A 19,734-nucleotide genomic window follows, 5' to 3' on the forward strand; every position below is an offset into this window, starting at 1 on the left:
ACAACGAATTTAACGGTGGGAATTAATGAACAATGCAAGTAAGTAAGTAGGTGCAAGTGAGTCAAATTTAATATTAACGCTGTCCACTGAAAGAGGCAGGGCGTTTGGTTTTCTTTCCCCCACCAGCATCATCACCACCACCCACTCAAACACAAACTATGTCACACATAGAAATGTCAGTAAGCCTGTATGTCCCCCCCCCCCCCCCCCCCCTCACAGAATTTATGTATAATCTGTGCAAAATAAAATACTTCAACTGAAAGGATCAAAAAAAAAAAAAAGCAACCAAAAAACAGATAAAACGGGGCAGAACAAAGGGTATCGCCTCCGCGTGCCAACTCTTCTAAACAAATAAATAAATTCAACATCAAATGGGGCTTTGCAGAGGGGATCAGCAATCAGGAAAACAAGTGCTCTGTAAACCTTAAACATACACACACACACACACACACACAAAAAGGATTATCATCCTCTCAGTTTGAAGCAAAAATTTCTGTCAGGCAATTCTGTATAAATGAACTTTGCCATCTAGTGCAGCTTCAGGATTTCCTTAAATACAGTATATTTTTCCTATATGAGCTATTACTTCTCTCACGGTGAGATAATTACCTTGACAGGAAGCATCAAGATAACCGGTAAGGACTATAGGGAGGCAAACCAAGTGGACTTGCGTTCACGGGAGCAGTAATCGGGATTCTGTTTGATGGTGCTGGTATCTTCTCTACCACAGAGCTCACAGAACACATGCATTATTACAAGTTAAACATTTTTGGAGAAAGGAGGGAGAGGAGGGAAATGTAGATAGCAAGGTAGTCTCTCCCAGACCCTATAATGTCCATTCCACAGATTTAAGAGCTCTTTTCTCTCTTCTCTACTTCCCCCTCACTCACTCGTCTTCATCGTCCTCTTCCTCGCCGTCGGAGAGAGAGGCACAGGGGTGGATCTGGCGGTATCTGTCCAACCACTTCTCCACCATCTGGGTGACCAAGGGGTGGTTACGGCGGCGAGAGCTCTTCTGCATGGCAGCCAGCATGCCTCCTTCTGTCACGCAGCAGTCCAGCCATTCCCTCAGCAGCTTTTCCTGCTGCTCCTCGTTGCCCATCTGAAGTCACACACAAAACATGCTATTAGTAATGTTCAGATACATGCTTTCACCTCACAATAGCACATGTTAAAAGCTTTCCTGCATCAAGACTAATTTGCAAAAAAAAGCTAAAACTGGTCTACAGCCAAAATCACTGAAACTAATGCTAAAGATTGTTAGTCGTTTCACGAGGCACTGCTACCAAAACTGGAATTTTTATTACAAAGGCCACTCCATCTAAACTGTAGATTCAGTTTTGATGAAATGCAACAAGTATTAAATACAATTGGTAGATTTTTCATATTTTAAGATTAATGCAGTTTTAAGTACTGTGACTCAGAAATGGCACAAGTGAAAGGCTTATAACATCTGGTAGTGCGCTACATTATTACATGGCCACATGGTGAAACCAGCTTGTCTACAAGTCAAAATACACTGGGTAATTGATCCAACTGCTGTTTCTTCACATCCCAACATCCCACCTACACATAATATTTTAACCTAGCCTTGCAGGCTGGGCTTTAAATACAGTCAGCACAGTTCTTTTTGGAAATTGAGCTGGAATAACCCTGCTAGGCTTTCTAATATTCTTCATTAGCCGCTACAGTGGATCAGCTGCCTCCACACTATCCCTAGCATCCTCGTCTGTCATGCCATCCCTCTTTTTATCCTCCTTCACTACATCCATGAATCCTCCTTCCCAGTAGCTCAAATCAAACACCATCCCTCCTCTGCACATCTCCAAACCACTAGACCTAAGCTGTCCCCGTGATGTACTAAATCTTAATCTTGTCCATCCTGGTCACTCCCAATAAGAAAATAAAAATTAGGACCTTTGTCTCCTCTGCCACCTCCAGCTCCGCCTCCTCTGCAATTTATGCATTTATTTTTGGATTTAATACATTAAAATCACATTTACATTTCCAAAGCAGGCAACTAGGAAAAAATATTGAGCAGAGCTATTTCCAATAACAGCTTAGATTAATAAAGAGTCACTAAACCGTTCATTTGAGCAGTAACGTTTCAAAAATATTTACAGTAATACCAAAATACACTTCTCAAAATTACCCAATTACCTGCTTTTTAAAGTTAAATTAAAAAAACATTTTTAAAAAATTAACAAATCTGCAGTTTTACAGCACAACCACAGTTCCTACCTCTTGTGCAGACAGGAAGTGAATATGCAGCAGCTTCCTTTCGCTGTCCACCAATGGCAGGAAAGTGACTGTGACATCGTCGTCAGTATTGAGGTTGGCGCCCGCACCGCGATTGTCGTAGCCGTCATTCTCCATAGCCACCAGGGCCGAGAAGTGACCCCGTGTGTAGCCCAGGGCAATGGGGCTCTTCCAGCAGAAGCTCTGCTCCCATAACAGAGGCAGGTACACACCTGAAGACACACAAACTAGTCAAAAGGTGCTGCACGCCACAGCACTCGAGGCATCGGCCAGGAACAGGCTCGGCAACTGTTCGCTCAAATTGTGTGCAAATGTCAGCCGGGGCGGAGCGCACTCTCAGATTTGACCTGACGCTAGAGGCGGCTGCTTTTTAGCCCGCTGAAAACAACCGGTTCTTTGTGAGCAGAGACGAGCTCCGCGGTGCAGCCTGATGCTCTGCTTTTTCAGAAGTGCACCCGCCCTCACCCCTCTGGCTTCTGACAGGCCAGCTTCCAGCTCCAAAAGCACACCAGCAATCACTAAACACTTAGCGTGCAATGTACACAAAAGCTATGGTTTCAGTCTACACACATAATTACCGTAATTAAGGCAGGCCATCATAACCAGGCTGCACCCTAAACGGAACAGATACACAGCGAGGCATCAGAGACCATTTTATTTATTCAAATTATCAGTGCAACACACCGAATGAGGTCAAGATATTCTGGCAGCCATGCACTCCAGCTGTGCTCACTCTGCATCTCATACACAATAGCCTGTCTGTATGAGTAATTCTAATGGCCTTGTTTCATGTGGTGTTGCTGCAGGTGTTTAAAGCTGGCTCACGCCATGATAAAGTAGTGTTAGAAATAAACAGCGAAGCTCACCGGGGTCAGTTTATCACAAATTCCACTCAATTTTAAAAAGTTCTTTCTGCTTAAATTACAACTGTGGTCATTTGACCTTTTCAGCAAGCAGATAGCACTGGGGGAGAGGAAAAAACTTAATTATTAGCAGAGCTGTAACATAAGTGACTACTACACCCTCTACAGTGCACACACGAGGGTCCAAAGCTTCACCTTTGATAGTCACATCACTAAATATTAAGAAACATACCTATCAGCAAGTGTCAGTACTCTGTTTGTTTCCACTTTTTTTTTTCCAAGATCTGACACCCTTTACAAGTTCAGGATCTGAGTGGAGAACACCGTTTTGTATTACAGCCACACGATGCCTCACCTTGAAAACGAGTGTATCCTAACGTTTCCCCACGGAAACTTTTGTAGTATTTCACTCCGTAGACTATGATGGGTCTTCGAAGAATATGTGCAAGAACAAAAATGTGGGTCTGCTCTAGGCTGGCCCCGGGCTAAAAAGAGGAGAAAAAGAAAAAGCATAAGAATAGTTAGGCATTGTGATCATACTGCAAAGAGAAAAGTATCTCATGCACGAGTATGAACGCTTTTCTTTCCTTCTCATTGGGCAGATTACATAAGCACTTTTAAATATCCTACAGCTGCAATGATCTATCACATAAAAAGGGGTTTCAAAGTTTCAGCCTTGTGGGATGGGATTTAAAAAGCTTGGTTTTTATCCTTCGGCTCTCATCTCTCCGTTGCTGTCAAAGCCTGAGACGAGGTCATCGCTTGGTAGTTTTTGCTGTGTTTGTTTGTGCTGCTGGTAGAGTGGCTCTAAGCTAAATGCCTGTAAATCCCAAGGTCACATGCTGGGGAGAGAGAGTGCTGCTTCAGCAGGCGTGCCGGTAGATCAGCTGTCTACAACTTCATCTTAGGGGATCAGCAGTAAATTGCTTATGTCCTATCTGTCATTCACACATGATCCACCATGCACAGTGCGACCCTTCCGACTGTCTTTTCCCATTTAGACTAATGCACATATATCACAATAGTTCATAGTTTCAGTAGCTTGTGCTTTATGCAGACCTTTATTTCCTCAAATAGAGTTGTTTAAAAAAAACAAACGGTGGCCGATGTCACTGCAGCAACAGAATCTGACAAAACAGCAAATCAATAGCTGCACTAAAATATGTTTTGGATTTCTGGTGGTGTCGTGAAGTTGGCAAGCACAATTAATCTACTTGCAACTGCGGTGTCAGCCTGTTGAATTATATAACCGCACGCCCGTACTGACGAGATAACCTATCGGCCTGTTTGAGGCAGCGGAGTGAGCGTTGTGCACGTAACACGACTACCCGGTGTTAGAGACCAGATGGAAGAGGCTCCACTGATTCTGTTCATGTCAAGATATTAAGCAGATCAGCTTCTAGCTTTGAAAAGACAGTTTCAAATGATTTCAATGTAAAAGGGCTTATTTAATTGATATTTGTTCAACTGTATTAATTGTGCATATTAAGTTTCTTTGAGGATAGTTGTTTGTAAATGACAGCTTTTGAGTTGAGTGAGCAAAATATAAATGCATCCAACTATCTTATGAGTTGCCTTTCCTTGATCAAATACAGGCGATACATTGCAATTTTGATGTTTTCCACAATTATTGCAATATGACTCACACGCTTTTGCTGACTGGAGTGCTGCAAGAGTCTAATGAATATGCAAACAATGCAAGAGAGGAAAGGGACTATTATGTAAATATTTTGGAGACAGACGTTTTGGGTCAAAAACCTTCCAGCTTTTATTTCTTTTGTAGACCAAAAAATTTAAAAATTAAAAATGTACCGCTGTCTTTAAACTCAATGGAAGTGAAGGTAGGCTGTAAACCAGAGACAACAACATAATTACCTGGCTGGCCAAAGACAGAATGAAGGCCCAGTCTTCCTGCCACTGCTCCTCTCTGAGGGAGAAATGTAAACCAAAGCTCTGCGAGTACCATGACTCCCACTCCTTCCAGCGTGTGTAAAACCTATTTAAAAAAATATATATATTATTATACTATTTTCAAAGCTTATTGAATTAAAGGTGACCTCGAGCTCAGCCTGCTTATATAGAATGGATTACTTTATGTATCCATTTACAGAGCTTCAAAAGAGCTACACTTTAAGTGCCAGAAGTCTTAATTATACATAAACAGAACAATCCACACACCTGCAATGCTCATTAAAAGGACTTTTACCCATGTTTTTTGTCTTGTATGAGTGTAGTATATAGGCATGCCCTCTAGAAAGAATATTCTGTTATACACCAGTTTGAAAATCTGGATTTACAGTCACTCGTATTCCAAGAATATAGCAAAAACTGTAGAATAAATATAATTATGATGTAAAAAGGTCATAAATTCACAAAGAAAAAAACAAAGTGCTTGTGTTAAAGTGAATCGAATCAATACAATAAAGTCTAATTAAATAAAATAGCATAACTTGGTAGAGGGAGAAATGATGAATGACTTTTTTTTGTTGTTGTTTTAATGTGTCCAGTCTTGTTTGCAGTTTATTTATTTCAGTTCGTCTGCTCTCGCCTTGTTTTTATGCAGATAACACGAGGCCATTTTTGAATATGTAACATGAACTGAGAGCAGCCTGTGAAAATTTTCAAGTGTCAAGTATCAGACTACAGGAACTGTGTAGGGCTGAGCCTCTCACCAGTGGGAGCAGTCGTGCAGGCTGTCGTGGAGAGCCTTGCGGAGGACAGAGTCCTTGTCGTAGATGCCCCAGGTGGCCTGCAGAACAGAGTCCAACAGGCAGTCTCCGGCAGTACGGTTCCACAAGGCGTAGAGGCGACTGTCCAGGCGTGTCCCCAGCTCCAGAGACCAGTTGATAACAGGAGATTCCTCTTCCAGTTCTATAAACAGATATAAATGTGCGATTGGGTGTTGAGGACGCCAAGACAATAATTAATCAAGTTCCGTGTTGTTGCAGTGAAAACACAAAAGAGGAACTTGTTTTACACTGGCTGCATTTATTTTCTCCGCTAATATATTTGATAGTTTAATGAAAAGAATCAAAAACAAAAAATTGTGTTTCCGAAAACTCAGCATGGGATTGCACAGATGCTGCGTTAAGCGTTTCAGATGTGCAGCTGCTGCAGCCGCTATTTCCGCAGGGACAAAATGCAAAACCTGCTTTTCTGCATTTCTCTTCCCATCGTGAAATATTATTAAACACATCTCCCTGAATATGCAATCATATTCTGCACCAGAAACTCAAGGCAGCTCTATCCAGTAGCCCACTTTAAGGTGGCTTAAATGGGTCATAATACTCCTTTTATATCTTCGTTGAAACACAAAACACACACACAAAGCTGCACTGGGAGAGTGTCATTAGATAAGTATGTGGGAGGGAAACTAGTGAGCTCAATTAACCTAATTAGAGAAGGAAAAGAAGACGAAGCAGGAGGTGGGGAGCTGATTGAAGACAAACACAGGCAGGGAAGATGCTAGTTTAAAGTCCCTTCTATTGCAGGACATGAATGGCTGAAAACATGCAACTGGACAGATTGAGAATATGACACAGGATTTAAAGAATGACAGCTTCAGTACCTTTCTGCACATCTCGATCTAACACCTCATCAAACAACTTCTCCTGGACAGCAGGCGGCAAGTCTTCTATATCTGCAGAGAAACATGGGAAAGATAGGTTATAACGAGCATGAAAACCTAATGGCAGACAAGGCCGAGGGCAACATAAATGCTACAGTAATGACACACAGAGGGGATGTTCTTCACTGGATGGCATTTTGTCAATGGCACACTGTAAATACAAGCTCTGTGTATTGAACTGTGCACACACAAAGCCAGAACACTGGTGGCTGTTCTCTGGTTCAATAGTGAATGGCACTGGCTTTGTCTGAGAGCAAGAGAGACACAAACAGACAAAGCGAGAGAGCGAGTGCCCTGCAGCTGGCCTCGGGCCAAATTCACTCTGTAGTGAAATGCTTGGCATTAGACGCACACACACAAAAAAATTCTAATTTATATGCGAAGGCTGCATAATCTTTGCTCCCAGGGGCAGCAGCAGGACTAGATCAGAACAGTGGGTGTTCTTAAAAGTAAAGTGCATGTCATTTCAGTGAAGACATAATGCCACAGGGACGAGCTGATGTTTCTCTGAGCAATGCTGTGCAATGAGGCGGGGTCCTATTTTTACATTCAAGTTCACACATTGACAATTTAGACATTTATACTGTGTAGAAGAAAATTCTACAAAGAAGCCATGAATAGAATCCCAAAGAGCACAAAAGTAATTATTTCCCCATTGTTTGCTTCCAGAGTAAATGGAGCCAGTAATATTCAGTGTCAGACATGACAAATATTAAGACTGGTTGTTGGGGTGGGAGTTTAATCTGAGCCGTTTATTGAGGCTACAGGAAAAATTATATATTTCTGCGAGCACAGGCCCATAAAGCAAAACTGATAAAGGGATAAACAGGAGGAGAGGTTAGATTACACACACAAACACACACCAATAAAAAAAAGTGGTATAAGCATTAAGACCCAAGTACCTGCGGGCAGAGTAAAAGTGACCAAGTCGGTGAGGAAGTAACAGGTGAAGTCTCCTTTACGTTGACGTAGTGAAGATGCAATCTCTCTGCGGATCTGCTCCGTCAGCTCGGGACACACCATGGAAGGGATGCACTTAGCTGCTTGCTGGCTCACCTTGTAGACATGCACACAGATTAACAATTTTTATTTTACAATGAAATTAAAAGATTAAATGAATTTGTGAACTTTGGACTATATAACTAAAACTAAGCTAACTTATCTACGCTTAAGATACGTCTGCAAATGTACTACCCCAAAAGATTTGTTATGCTAAATGCTTGCCCTCCCAAAATGAAAATTCAAAACTGCAAGCTCCACCCACGACATTATGGTAGCGCGCCAGATGTTGTCCATCAGCTGCAGCACGCCAGGAGGGTTAGCATCAAAAGCTGAGCAGGCACAGTGCCAATTCTATTAAACAGAAGCATTGTATTCACCCACACTGCATGCCGAGAGTGAATGCGCTGCCATCCTGTGCACTCTGATACACTGTGTTGTCTTCTCTTGCTCACAATTTTGTTTGAATTGTCAATTCCAGTTTTAGTAGTATTAGTGAATCTTCTCAAACAGAGACGAGATCCTTGACACATACTCATACCGTGTCGAGACATGGTTCCCGTGCATTTCACGCAGCACAAAAGAGGAAGTTGGTCCACCTTACCCACCCAAGCATTTGGCATACTGGGGATCAAACTCTCCCGTGCATAGTAAAGACTTGCCTTTCTATGCTTGCCAACATGCTTCCTGTGCCTTTTCCTAATCACTGTTTGCTCTCCGAAACCACATCAACTCTGTTATCATGCCCCATAAGAAACAATGACAGAATAGCAGCAATTCTAATACCCCCCTAATTCTAAAAAAGTGCTTTTCCGCTGTAATTCTATGCATTAAGAGCATCTATTTCTCATTATATAGTACACTTGGTAAGGAGCAATTATAAGCTGTTGTGGCTGATAATGAGAAATACAAAAAAAAGCACTTAAAAATGAACAGTTTCTGTAACATAAAGAGACTTTACAGGCATGTTAGAATTTTTAGGATCTTTTTATAAAAACTGACAAATCCTCTTAAGATTAAATTTTCAAACTGACTAATCCAATCTTGCTTCCTGTTCTTTTCTGTTTGTATGCAGAAACTTGTTTTGTTTTTTTAATTAAAAAAACATAAGTTTAATAATAAAAGGGCAAAACTTATGGCAAATTTTTGCTCAAAGATTCAAGACTATGCTTACCTCTGTTAGCAGAATGGCGAGCATGTCCTGCCTTTGAAAGCGAATAGCCAGATGAACCAGAGTGAAGCCTACATCAAAAGCTGAGGACCGATTAAGGAGCTGCACCTCGTCTGCAGTGAGCTGTCGGGCAATGTCGCCACCGGATGACTTGTAAGCTTCTACTGCTGCCAGGTCTCCCTCCACAACGCCTGCAAGAGAGGAAGGAAGGAAGAAAGGAAGGTTAAAAAAAATAAAAAGGAAAAATAATGGAAAACAACTGTTAAAAGTGATGAATCAGTGCCTAAATATTGCTGACACCGCTTCTTTTCTAGGATTTTGTGTAGTGAGGCTATCAAACTTTAATAGAGTGACTCATGTCAACATAGTCGGCCATTTATGTCATCACATGACATACACATTCAAGTCTGGTCCATCGATATAGGGAAGACAAAATGATACAACACAAGCCATTTAACAGCACTAAAAGTCCAACCTCAGAGCTGACCATAAAAGGTTCAACACCTTTGTAAACATCATAACCCACCTGCAATGTAGCATTTATTACTTTGCTATAGTAATTTGATAAGATTGGATTAGTATTACTTAGGCATACTGAAACAAGCAACTGAGTGTATTCAAAAGATAATCAAAAGAACATACATGTATCAGCCCAAAAAAAAAAAAAAATTAAAATCCATTTTAAAAATGGTTTAGATATATTTTTTGGCGCAGCTTCAATCCCCATGTCTGTTCTTGTAGTAGAAGCAAGATGTAACAGACAGCTTTAAATGTGCTAATACAACATTGCAAGTCACAATTTATTATTATTAAAACCTGGGAGAAATTTGTAAAACAAATTCAACTAGAGGAAAAAATTAAATAGGGCCTTGACGTCAATCGACAGCTCTGATGACCTTTAGATGTAGCCACGAGCTAACCGAGTGCAAGAACAGTTATCACACTGTCGGGCTACTACATAGCAGAACAGACAGAGCAGTGTAGCTGTAAAGTAGAGCTATCAGAGAGCTGTGTAACACATAGGACAGTCTGTGTTGAACCTACTAGTCTCAACATCTGTTATGAGTGAAACAGCTAGGTAGCAAACAGGACACTGGAAGAGCTGCTTTATTTAAACTGGCTGCCTTACATCAGGATGTTCTCTCAGGCAGGGAAGAGGACAGTTGAGTGAATCTGGACTAAAACATTCCAAGCATGACCCTTCTCATTTTACACATACTGGGTGACATTTTGCAAACAGATCTATAAATACATGCAGAATGATTTGAGTTGCAATAGCTGTTGCTATGCGGGAGACCTCAAAGGAACTCAAGAATGCGGTGACCCGTTTTCAGTGAATACAGGCAGTTTTGCTAAATTTAGACTTCGATAAACAAACCGTAAACCTTTGTCTGGGCTCTGTTCTTCCAAACCATTACCATTAATAGAGAGCCAACATCAAGTGTGCTCAAGTGAGGCAGTACACTTAATGTGGGCTGCCTCACAGAATATGAAAGGCCCGCACTAAAATGTGATGAACTTAAAAAACATTTCCATCGGTCAGCTTAATGGTTTCTCTTCGTTCAATATTTTGTTACCCAAGCATGTGGTTAGATGCTGAACTACTAGCAGCACGCTACATTTTTAAACAGTGATTCCCAATAAAGCATGCACTGCAGTGCAATCGACCAACGAGGTTTCACCAAGATGATAGCTAGGATCCTTAAATTCTTGTTATCATCATCATAGCAGTCTGGTACCTGACCCAAGACAAATTTACTTACTCCCTGACGCAACAGCACAAATGTCACGCAAAAAAACAGTGGTAGTTCATGGGGTTCAAGTATCACTGGATCTTGTTTGCAACTGGAGGAAGAGTGGAGTGGGAGACTGACGGCATCTGCACTGATGTGCATGCTGTAACCAGTTTGTTGTGGTGAAGAGTGAGCTCAGCGTCAAGCTGAAGCTGTTGATTTACTGGTCGATCTATGTTCCTACCCTTCCCTGTGGCCGTGAGCTCTGGGTAGTGACCCAAAAGAAGTGATTGCTCATTTCCGCTGTTTTTAAATCAGCAATCTGCAACTAGTGTACCCTTAGAGATAGGATGACGAGAATGGCAGTTCGAAAGAGGGTCAGTGTTCAGGCAGTTGACTATGATACCTCCTGGATGGCTCTTAGTTGAGGGGATTCTAGCATATCCAACTGGGAGGAGACCCAGTGCAATCCTAAGACATGCAGGAGAGATTACGTTTCTCACCTGGCTGTCTCCCATGACATCACTGATTAGACTGCTGCATCAAGTCCCTGATAAACAGGAATGGATAGATGGAGAGATACCCTACTGGTTAAGGCAGCTAGGTTTGCAAAAAAAAAAAAAAAAGAAAAAAAAAAAGACCTTTCTTGTGTTACTCATACCAATCTTTGTAATATAAAACAAAAACAATAAAAGAAGTTATGAAGACTAAGTAATGTGCATTGGCATGGTGAGCAAGCATTAGTGCAAACCAGATTTCTTGACCAGTATTAGGGCTGCCACGATTAGTCGACTAGTCACGATTACGTCGACTATCAAAATCGTCGACGACTGATTTAATAGTCGACGCATCGTTTGAAGCTTTGTAAGATCACAAAAGACGCGGGAATAAGTAGTAGAATTTAAGAGTGTAATAACGGACTGAAACAGAAGATGGCAGCACTGCATGTACAAGGATGCCAGCTGCCGTTAAACCCAGAAGAAGAAGAAGAAGAAGAAGAAGAAGAAGCTGTGTCCCAGAATTCATAGTGCAGCCCAGCTCAGTTTCCAACAATGGCGGCAGCTAGTTAGTTTTAATATTACTCTTATTATTCTTTCTGGGTCACAAAATAAACGTTTAACATATTTTCAGGCGAGAATGTAGCTGTGTAAACCTCAAATGTCTGCTCAGTTTATCAAGACACCACATATTTTCAAAAGCGCTTTTCGGAGACGTCTGTTACCCACTAGCTCGATAGCTAGCCAGGGGCAAGGCTCACTAGAGCCCGTGAGAACACCGGACTCCCGACAAATCGTTTTCAAACCCACTGCCATCTTTCGCTACTCAGGTTAAATATATATAAGTCACTTAGATAAACTCAAAATGTTATTGTTCGGCTTTTTTTTTAGTATTTTATTTGTTCCTGAGTAAATCGGTTTGGCTGAGATTAAAGTTATAGTTTTTACACAGCTGAATAAACGTCAAGAAGACAACTGATTATCAGAAGTGTGAGATATACTCGAGAATATACTCCGGTGTCCCGTTATATTTTAGATAGCAAGGAGTTTATTAAACTTCACCGAAACAATCTACAAATTTCATTAAAATTTAATAAACTAACATGTCTTTATTTTTAGTTAGCACATACTGTAAACACTTAAAGCTGTAAGCTAATGATAGTTATATAAGAGCAGATGCATGCTGGTGCAATAAGCTGTACGTTTTACGTCCAATGGATGCATGATCTGATTAGTCGACTAATCGCAAACATAATCGGTGACTAGTCGACTATCAAAATAATCGTTTGTGGCAGCCCTAACCAGTATTTTATCTTTCGGAGCGCTGTATGGGTCCTTTCATTTAATGTAAATAAAGACATTTAAGTTTTCGCAACTGCAACCCATTAAAAGATTAGGCTATGTAATATTAGTCCCCATAATGACCCAATCACCCAGAGATGGGTCATAGAGGTCTTTAGGCATGATGGTTTGTGGTTTTATCCCAACTAGAACGCCTCATTACGCCCTCAGTGAACTAACATGTCAGAATATTTTGCCTTTGCATGCTTGACAAGGTCAGCTTCATGAGAGCATGTCTGATCCCAGCAGTGCCTACAGTCTGATCAATGCACATCATGCAGGTTGTGAAAGACTGAGCTAATATTGGTCTGCGCTTAACAAATACACAATCTGACATTGTTTCTCAATCAGCTGCTCCACAGTAACCTATGGTTATCTAAAAGTAATGTGCTGGAACAAATGAAATCAATGTCTGTTTGTTTCTCGATATCTCTCACCGTAAGTACTACAAAGTGGTGGGCTTGCATTTTTTGAATCATCTGAAAAATTCAGTTCATCGTCGAGATTAATTTAATCTTCTGAAAGCAAAACAAACAGAGGTCCTTGATAATGTTTTTTTTCTCCCACACCACATTATCAGGAACAGCATCGAAATATAAACAGAGCGGCAACAGCAAGAGACACCAGTTAGGTTTTTCACTGAAACAAAAGAACCATAATACAAAAACATGTCCGCTTCCTTTTGTGGGAAAGCACAATCAATGGGAATCATCTGATTTTGGCTCTTGTACGGAGCACAAAAAAACGTTAAAGTACAACTGCAGGAACAAAGTAAAGTGAAGTGAGATCGTGTTTTCAGACCTGAGGAAGTGCTTGGCCATAACATACTCGACTCAGGCACTTCCTCCACTGACAAACACTTTGAAGAGCACATGCGGTATAACCGTAAAGAGTCAGAGACATGGTATGAAGAAGAAGAAAAGAAAAAAAGGCAAAGCCATATTTACAGTTAATACATGAGTCTTCCCATGTCTTTAAGGACAGGGGTAGGGAGAGGGGAAAAAAGAAAACGACAAAAAAAATACTGCCAAGTTCAATCAGTGCAAAGGTCAAGGGGGCGTTGATCATGTGCTGCACTCATGTTTTTTTTTTTTTCCTTCTGTTTTTTGTTGACTGTTTTTAATGTCCTGTCAATGTTATTTTTACCTCTTGGGGGGCCCTGTTCAGCACATACGCGCCACTGTTTACAGGGTCTATTGACTGTGAGCCAGGAGACTCTCTGCTCCATGGGCTGCACTTGCACTACGCTGCCCAGACGGCCCATTCATCCCCACCAGCTGGGAAGCACTCACACCCTCTCAGTTGCTCAAAGATGCTCTCAGAGCCCAAGTAAAAGCACTGGGAACATCAGTGGTGAGTTGGACCAAATTCCTACTTTCCCTTTTACCACATTTTGTTTTTCTCATTGCAGTCAGCAGTATTTACCTGATGGCACCGCCCTATGAAATAACACAGCAGGAATTTCTTCTGTACTCTAATATTTGGAGACTAAACAATGAGTCATGCCGTCACTCATTTATAAAATACAAAGTGGCTCTTAGTGCTGTGCAACCTTGGCACTTTGCAGAGTGATGCACCATCTGCAATGTAATAACACAGAAAATGTGTTGCCTTGGGGACAATAACTGCCACCTCTGTCTGGAGTACAATGCTTTGCTGTCGCTTAGCATGACATCACAGACACACACAAAAAAAGTGTTGTTATAAGAAAAACATGACATAGGGGAGTGTATTCTTTTTAAACAAAATTAAGAAACAAGCACATTTTCACATCATTCATTTGCTATGAACCAACTGATCTCCTAATCCATGCAGAAATTACATGTAATGTAGAAAGGGAAAAAGAACTCACCAGCACATGCACTAAGAAACAGCCAGTCAGTTTTCTTCATTCGGTTCCTAATCTGCTTTAACCTCTTGAAGTCGACTTCTTGTTCCTCTTTGCTCATGGCTCCAGCTGCAAGCTCTATCCTCTGGAAATCCATAGTGACATGATCTTCCCTCTTGGGCATAGGAGGGGATCTCCTTTGCCCCTGGCCTTCGCTGCAACTGCCCCTCCACCGAGCCCTGTCTTGCTCGTTGATTACGGGTGAGGGCTCCGCAGACTCGGCCAGCTCTATGGCTTCTTGGTTGTTGGGCCTGGGGAGGTCACACACCACACATTTTGTAGTTCTGGGCCAGTTCTGGTAAGTGCAGGCGGTACATGTCCAGTGCTGCTGGTGGGTGTTGAGTCTGTTTCTGTCATTATACTCCTCACAGGTATCCACAGGAGAGTGGAGAGCAGGGCGGCAACCTGCATTGGAGCCTGACGTCTGTGGGGACTCAGTGGGGCTGCTGGTCCTCGGGCGCTGACAGAGGCACTGTGTGCAACGGATGGCACGAGGCCAGTTCAGATAGGTGCACATCTGGCAGGACCACTTATTGGCAATCTCAGCCATACTGGGTGACCTGACTCTAGGCCTGGCACTGGAATCAGGACAGATGAGGAGGCTGCTGCCACTTTCACTTCTAGAAGGCTCCCACTCCAGCCCGGGGTCCAGATCAGGACTGTTTTTGTAAGGTTCCTCTGTAATAATGGGTCCCCTCAACCTCGGTGCACGGCACATAGTACATTTGATTGCAGATGGCCAGTTTTCATAGGTGCAGTAGTCACAGGCCCACTTTATCCTCTGCTCCGTCATTGTGAACTACTTTAGTTGGATGCACTGTTGTGAAAAATCCCGTTAGAGTTGAGACATAAACAATTGCTCTGAGAATAATCTCGAATAAGCAGGTATTACAAACCATTATGTTTAGATATAAGAATTCCGTCCAGCATATGCTCCAGCAGTTTGTAAACTAACCTGCATCTGATCGGGCACATTCAATGACACACTGGCAAGATTACATTTTAGAGTGTTTGATTTTAATCCTTAATAATCCGTAACTCTAAGAAGAATGGTTAACAGCGCGGTTTTAACTCATCTGACTAAAGACACTATTGCGTTACTCTGCAGTTATGTTTTTAGTCTTTAGCTTTAGCTTGCTAGCTACTGAGCTAACCTCCTAGCATATATAGAGCTAGCTGCCATCAAATCCAACGGTTAACGCGCAAGACGGAGCATACAGTCATGGAAAAGGTCATAATTTCATTCATGTGAAGAAAATGTGATAATCTTACCGTTTCGTGACTGCGCTGCGCCGCCGAAAACCACAACAAACCCTTCTCGTTCACTCCCCCTCCTCCCCTCCTCTCCTCCTCCTCCGGCTCAATCAAACCTTTCCCAATCCGAATGATTTCGACTCCTCTGCCCTCTCACATGTTTACCTTCATGGACTCGTTAACCACTGGCGGAACAAAGCAATCCCCGGCAAAGCCTGGAACACCTCGAATCATCGTTTAAATCCGCGACTCTCCGTGGTTTACATTGCCTCCGTGTTGTTTAATGGCGGCGACAGCGAGACAAACGAGTAGCAGAGCCAAAATAAACGCTGGCCTGCCTCCGTCACCAATCATCTGGCTGAGTTCTCAACGTGATTGGACAAAGGTAAAGTACTGTGTTGCCTTCAGGAACGTCCGGAACAGTCAAAACGCCCTGGGAGGTTTAATTTTTAGGACGCAGAAAGAGTTGATAACCACGTCGCTGAAATACTTTGCATATTTTGTCGATTTTTAGGCACATTGCACTAGACAAAAACATGTTGATGTTAGTCATGCTAAGACATTTGCGATTGGATAGTTTACACATCCCCAAAGATGTCCCCAAAGATTGGGATAGAAAACTGGATTACATAAATATGACATTATCCGTATGGATATTAAATCCGATATTTATAAGCAGCATAGAAACCATGGTGAGTCTGTAAATTGTTTAATTTCTTAAATTATATTTTGAATACATTCCAATTAAATTCTGAACTAGCTGTGAAGAATAGCAAAAGCGTTAAGTATATGCTGATGTAACTGAAAAAAATAGGCTTTTCGGTTATGAATCAAGGGTTCCGCTTTCTCTGGACACGCCCCTTTCAAAACGTCACTGAAAACATGGCTGTTTTCTTGAGCCGGTTACACCACGTTTCGCTCCACGTTTCTAACGCGGAGAAAATAGCTAATGACCTTGTCTCTAAATTCAAGTTTGATTTATTTGCTGCCAGATTAACTGACAAGTCCAAGCAGTTTGCTTTCAGGAAAGGAGCAGCAGTTTTCGTCGTAAATGAGAGACCCAGTAAGAGCAGAGTGGGACTGAATGAAGGGATACTGGGATTAGCTGACAGATACTCCATTGATCCACAGCGGGCTGACTTGGAGAAGTACAAGCAGGGTAATAATTCTTTGGGATGTCTTTATGATTTAAGCCCTCTTCATCCGGTGGATACTGTAAACAACGTGTGTTTCGAGGTAGCGGATGTCCAAAGGTCATTCAAGGTTCTTCGCGATCTGGGCTGTAATTTCTTGGTGCCCCCCACCACCGTTGAGGACGTGAATGGTCCTGTCACCTACTCTGTAGTAAAATCAATTGTGGGAAATGTGTGTCACACGCTAATCGAGAAGACAAACTATGAGGGAGTCTTTTTGCCAGGGTTTGATGTCATTGAAAAGGACTGGAGCTTGGAAGAAGAGGACATGTCTTGTCCTGTCACACACTTTGATCACATAACTTATGCCTGCCCCAGGAAGACAACCCACCAGGTCATGGGGTGGTACGAGAAGGTCTTTGGTTTTCAGAGGTTTTTCATTGATAGGTGAGAAACTGTTCCGAGGCATTTGTTGTCATATCTTTTCCCCAGCGTGGTGTCAGTAATCTAAAGGCTGTTTGTTCTCCTGAATAGTAATGAAGACGTGGATGAAGGTTTTGTGATAAACCAGGAGGGCATTGGGCTTCGACTTACTGCCATGGAGTACTGGAAGTGCAGCAAAGCAGGCATCGCTCTTCCTTTTGCTGGCAAAAAGGAGCCTGACTGCAAGTTTGTCATTGCGGAATCACTGCCCGAACAAGGTAATAGAAACCCCTAGTTTCTAATTTAAGCCACTATTTATGATCTCCGCTATCATTGTTTGCATTTGCTTTGTCAGGCCGGAACCAGGTTGACACCTTCTTGGAGCAGCATAGGGCCCCAGGGATCCAGCACATTGGGCTGTACACCAAAAACATTGTTTCTACTGCACACACGATGGCTGAAGCTGGCGTACAATTTTCCTCCCCTCCTCCAGCCTATTACACTCAGGTTTGAATGATTTTGAACTATAATCACTGCAAGAAGCGACCTGTGTTTTATTCATATTTTCACATTATAGTTCTGTTTAATTTACATAGCTGGCCTGGATTTTGAAATTTTGGGAATTTGGGGGAAGTTTGTCCTCATACTTCCTGCAAGGCAGGCTTTCAGAGATTTTTCAGATCTTGTTAAAAGGGTACATTTTGATCCAAACCATGATATATTACCACACTTAACAAAGTAGTTATGCCTAAAACCTAGCTGAACTGTGGCTTAAGGCTGAGAATGATATCAAAGAAAAGAGGGCTTTGAAGGCAAACCTCTCCCACTAGAACACATAATCCAAGTCATTATCACACTTTTCAAGGTTATGCCATCACCACACAGAAGGAGAACAGGGTCTGCTTTGTACCAGTAATCACAGGAGCAAACACTATAATTACAGACTTTGTAACAAGTTCAAAAATAAAGGAATTTTCCATCTTTTTAAACCCATCCCATGCGCTGTGGCAGCTGGGAAAACAGCAGGAAATAGAGGAAGCAGGTCACAGCCCCCAGATGCTAGCACAGCATGGGATTCTCCTGGATACAGACCTGCACCAGGATCCTTTATCACAGAGAGCATCCAGTGAAAGTAAAAGGTAAGAGCCAATCAAGAGTTGTAATCTCTCACAGCCTTCAAAGAATGCCTCTCTTTTAAATTGTTTTAGTCGATGGTTTCTTTTTAACCATCTTTCTCTACATACGGAGGAAAAAAACAGTTTGTGAAGGTTTAGTCCTTCTGCATTTTTATAAAAACAAAGCAAAATGGTTAAATACTATCTTCGGCAATATCTTATTAAATAAGTGAAACACTGTGAAAGTTTTGTGTGATGTATGGCTGCTCAATGTCAGCAAGCAATCTTATCAGTCATCTCTATTAAAATGAGGACATGTTCCTGTTTTACTATTCAGTACAATTACAGAAGCCCGTTTGGCTTGCAACATGCATGTGAAAACTGCTTGACTTCGTTTAAAATTGCTGCAATAATGATGAAAGACATGCACCACAATTTTTTTATTTTTTATTTTTGTATTCACCAATGAAAAGTTGTGTAAACAGTCCCAAGGCTGAAAGTGAATCTACTGTGCTGCTTTTCCCCTTTCAGACATCTTCTACAGGTGTTCACCAAGCCCATATTTGCTGAGAACACCTTCTTTCTCGAGCTGATTGAGCGAAGAGGGGCAACGGGATTTGGCGAGGGGAACATCAAGGCGCTGTGGCGGTCGGTGCAGGCGTACATGGAAAATGAGAGGGTGGATCGTCAAGAACCTCAGGGATCCTCAAAAACTGCACAAACTGCTCTTAGTTAGCCACTCCAAACATTTCTATAACAGGTTGTTTTATTTCACGTGGCTACACTATTTACTGAAAAACATATGAAATATTTAAATTAGTCTCTAAAATGTCCCTCGTTGCACTGATGACACATTACTTATTATATAATGTATTCATATCTGTTGAAATGGGTGCTGTGTTCTGTACTTGAAATGATACAACAAAAGACACTTGCTGTAGGAGTAAAAGAATGTCTTTGTTTTCACTGTCTCAAAGTAAACCACATTGCTCCAGAGTAACCTCAATAAACTTGACTCACAGTAAACTGAAAATCAATTGCTGGCTTCAAAATATTGTGCTCTGTTTTTCTTCTTGTGTGGGCCAAACTTCAGAATAAGCACACTTAAAACCTCTTAGACCTTCCTTAGTAATTTTCAAAGATACTGGAACTTACAGTTACTTACATTATATTTTGATAGTAGCACTTGCATGCGGTACTTTTACTTTGCAATGCTTTTGGGTGCAGTTGCTTGTTCTTCATTGTTAATGCAGTATATGTATGTAAAGTGTCTGAACACCACTTCCACATATACTCAATGAAGTATGCACAACAAGCTCAAGCTGCTAGAAGACTGAAAGCTTGCTAATGCATCAATGATAGTGTGCTTTTTTTTTAATGTATACTGTGCTATAATAACACTGTATATTAAAGTATTTTCCCTTAAAACA

At 41.7% G+C, this 19,734-nt stretch overlaps 2 protein-coding genes across 2 annotated transcripts; one reads left to right on the forward strand and one right to left on the reverse strand.

Moving 5' to 3' along the window:
• Nucleotides 1–43: 43 nt before the first annotated feature.
• Nucleotides 44–16,002, reverse strand: zranb1a (zinc finger, RAN-binding domain containing 1a). Its single transcript, XM_084937470.1, has 10 exons — nt 15,652–16,002; nt 14,344–15,196; nt 8,924–9,111; nt 7,653–7,806; nt 6,691–6,762; nt 5,795–5,993; nt 4,998–5,118; nt 3,478–3,607; nt 2,242–2,471; nt 44–1,102 (listed from the first exon to the last, which is right to left on the reverse strand). The coding sequence occupies exons 2-10, from the start codon at nt 15,170–15,172 to the stop codon at nt 887–889; spliced, it is 2,139 nt and encodes a 712-aa protein (XP_084793596.1). The 5' UTR covers nt 15,173–15,196; nt 15,652–16,002; the 3' UTR covers nt 44–886.
• A 410-nt stretch (nt 16,003–16,412) lies between these two features.
• hpdl (4-hydroxyphenylpyruvate dioxygenase-like) lies at nt 16,413–19,734 on the forward strand. Its single transcript, XM_084937471.1, has 5 exons — nt 16,413–17,213; nt 17,301–17,467; nt 17,545–17,696; nt 18,201–18,328; nt 18,836–19,734. Exons 1-5 carry the CDS (start codon nt 16,459–16,461, stop codon nt 19,038–19,040), a joined length of 1,407 nt encoding a protein of 468 aa, XP_084793597.1. The 5' UTR covers nt 16,413–16,458; the 3' UTR covers nt 19,041–19,734.

Source organism: Perissodus microlepis, chromosome 8 (assembly GCF_051167445.1).
Source record: "Perissodus microlepis isolate ML-2025 ecotype Zambia chromosome 8, ASM5116744v1, whole genome shotgun sequence".
NCBI lineage: Eukaryota > Metazoa > Chordata > Actinopteri > Cichliformes > Cichlidae > Perissodus > Perissodus microlepis.

Excerpts from the sequence above, each read along its gene's own strand:
- zranb1a (XM_084937470.1), bottom strand. The coding sequence starts at position 15,172 with ATGACGGAGCAGAGGATAAAGTGGGCCTGTGACTACTGCACCTATGAA. Across the intron at positions 6,763-7,652 it reads CACTTTTACTCTGCCCGCAG|ATATAGAAGACTTGCCGCCT; the intron begins GTACTTGGGTCT and ends GTTTCTCTGCAG. Across the intron at positions 3,608-4,997 it reads TTCTGTCTTTGGCCAGCCAG|CCCGGGGCCAGCCTAGAGCA; the intron begins GTAATTATGTTG and ends TCCTCTTTTTAG.
- hpdl (XM_084937471.1), top strand. The coding sequence starts at position 16,459 with ATGAATCAAGGGTTCCGCTTTCTCTGGACACGCCCCTTTCAAAACGTC. Across the intron at positions 17,468-17,544 it reads GGAATCACTGCCCGAACAAG|GCCGGAACCAGGTTGACACC; the intron begins GTAATAGAAACC and ends TTGCTTTGTCAG. Across the intron at positions 17,697-18,200 it reads CTCCAGCCTATTACACTCAG|CTGGGAAAACAGCAGGAAAT; the intron begins GTTTGAATGATT and ends GCGCTGTGGCAG.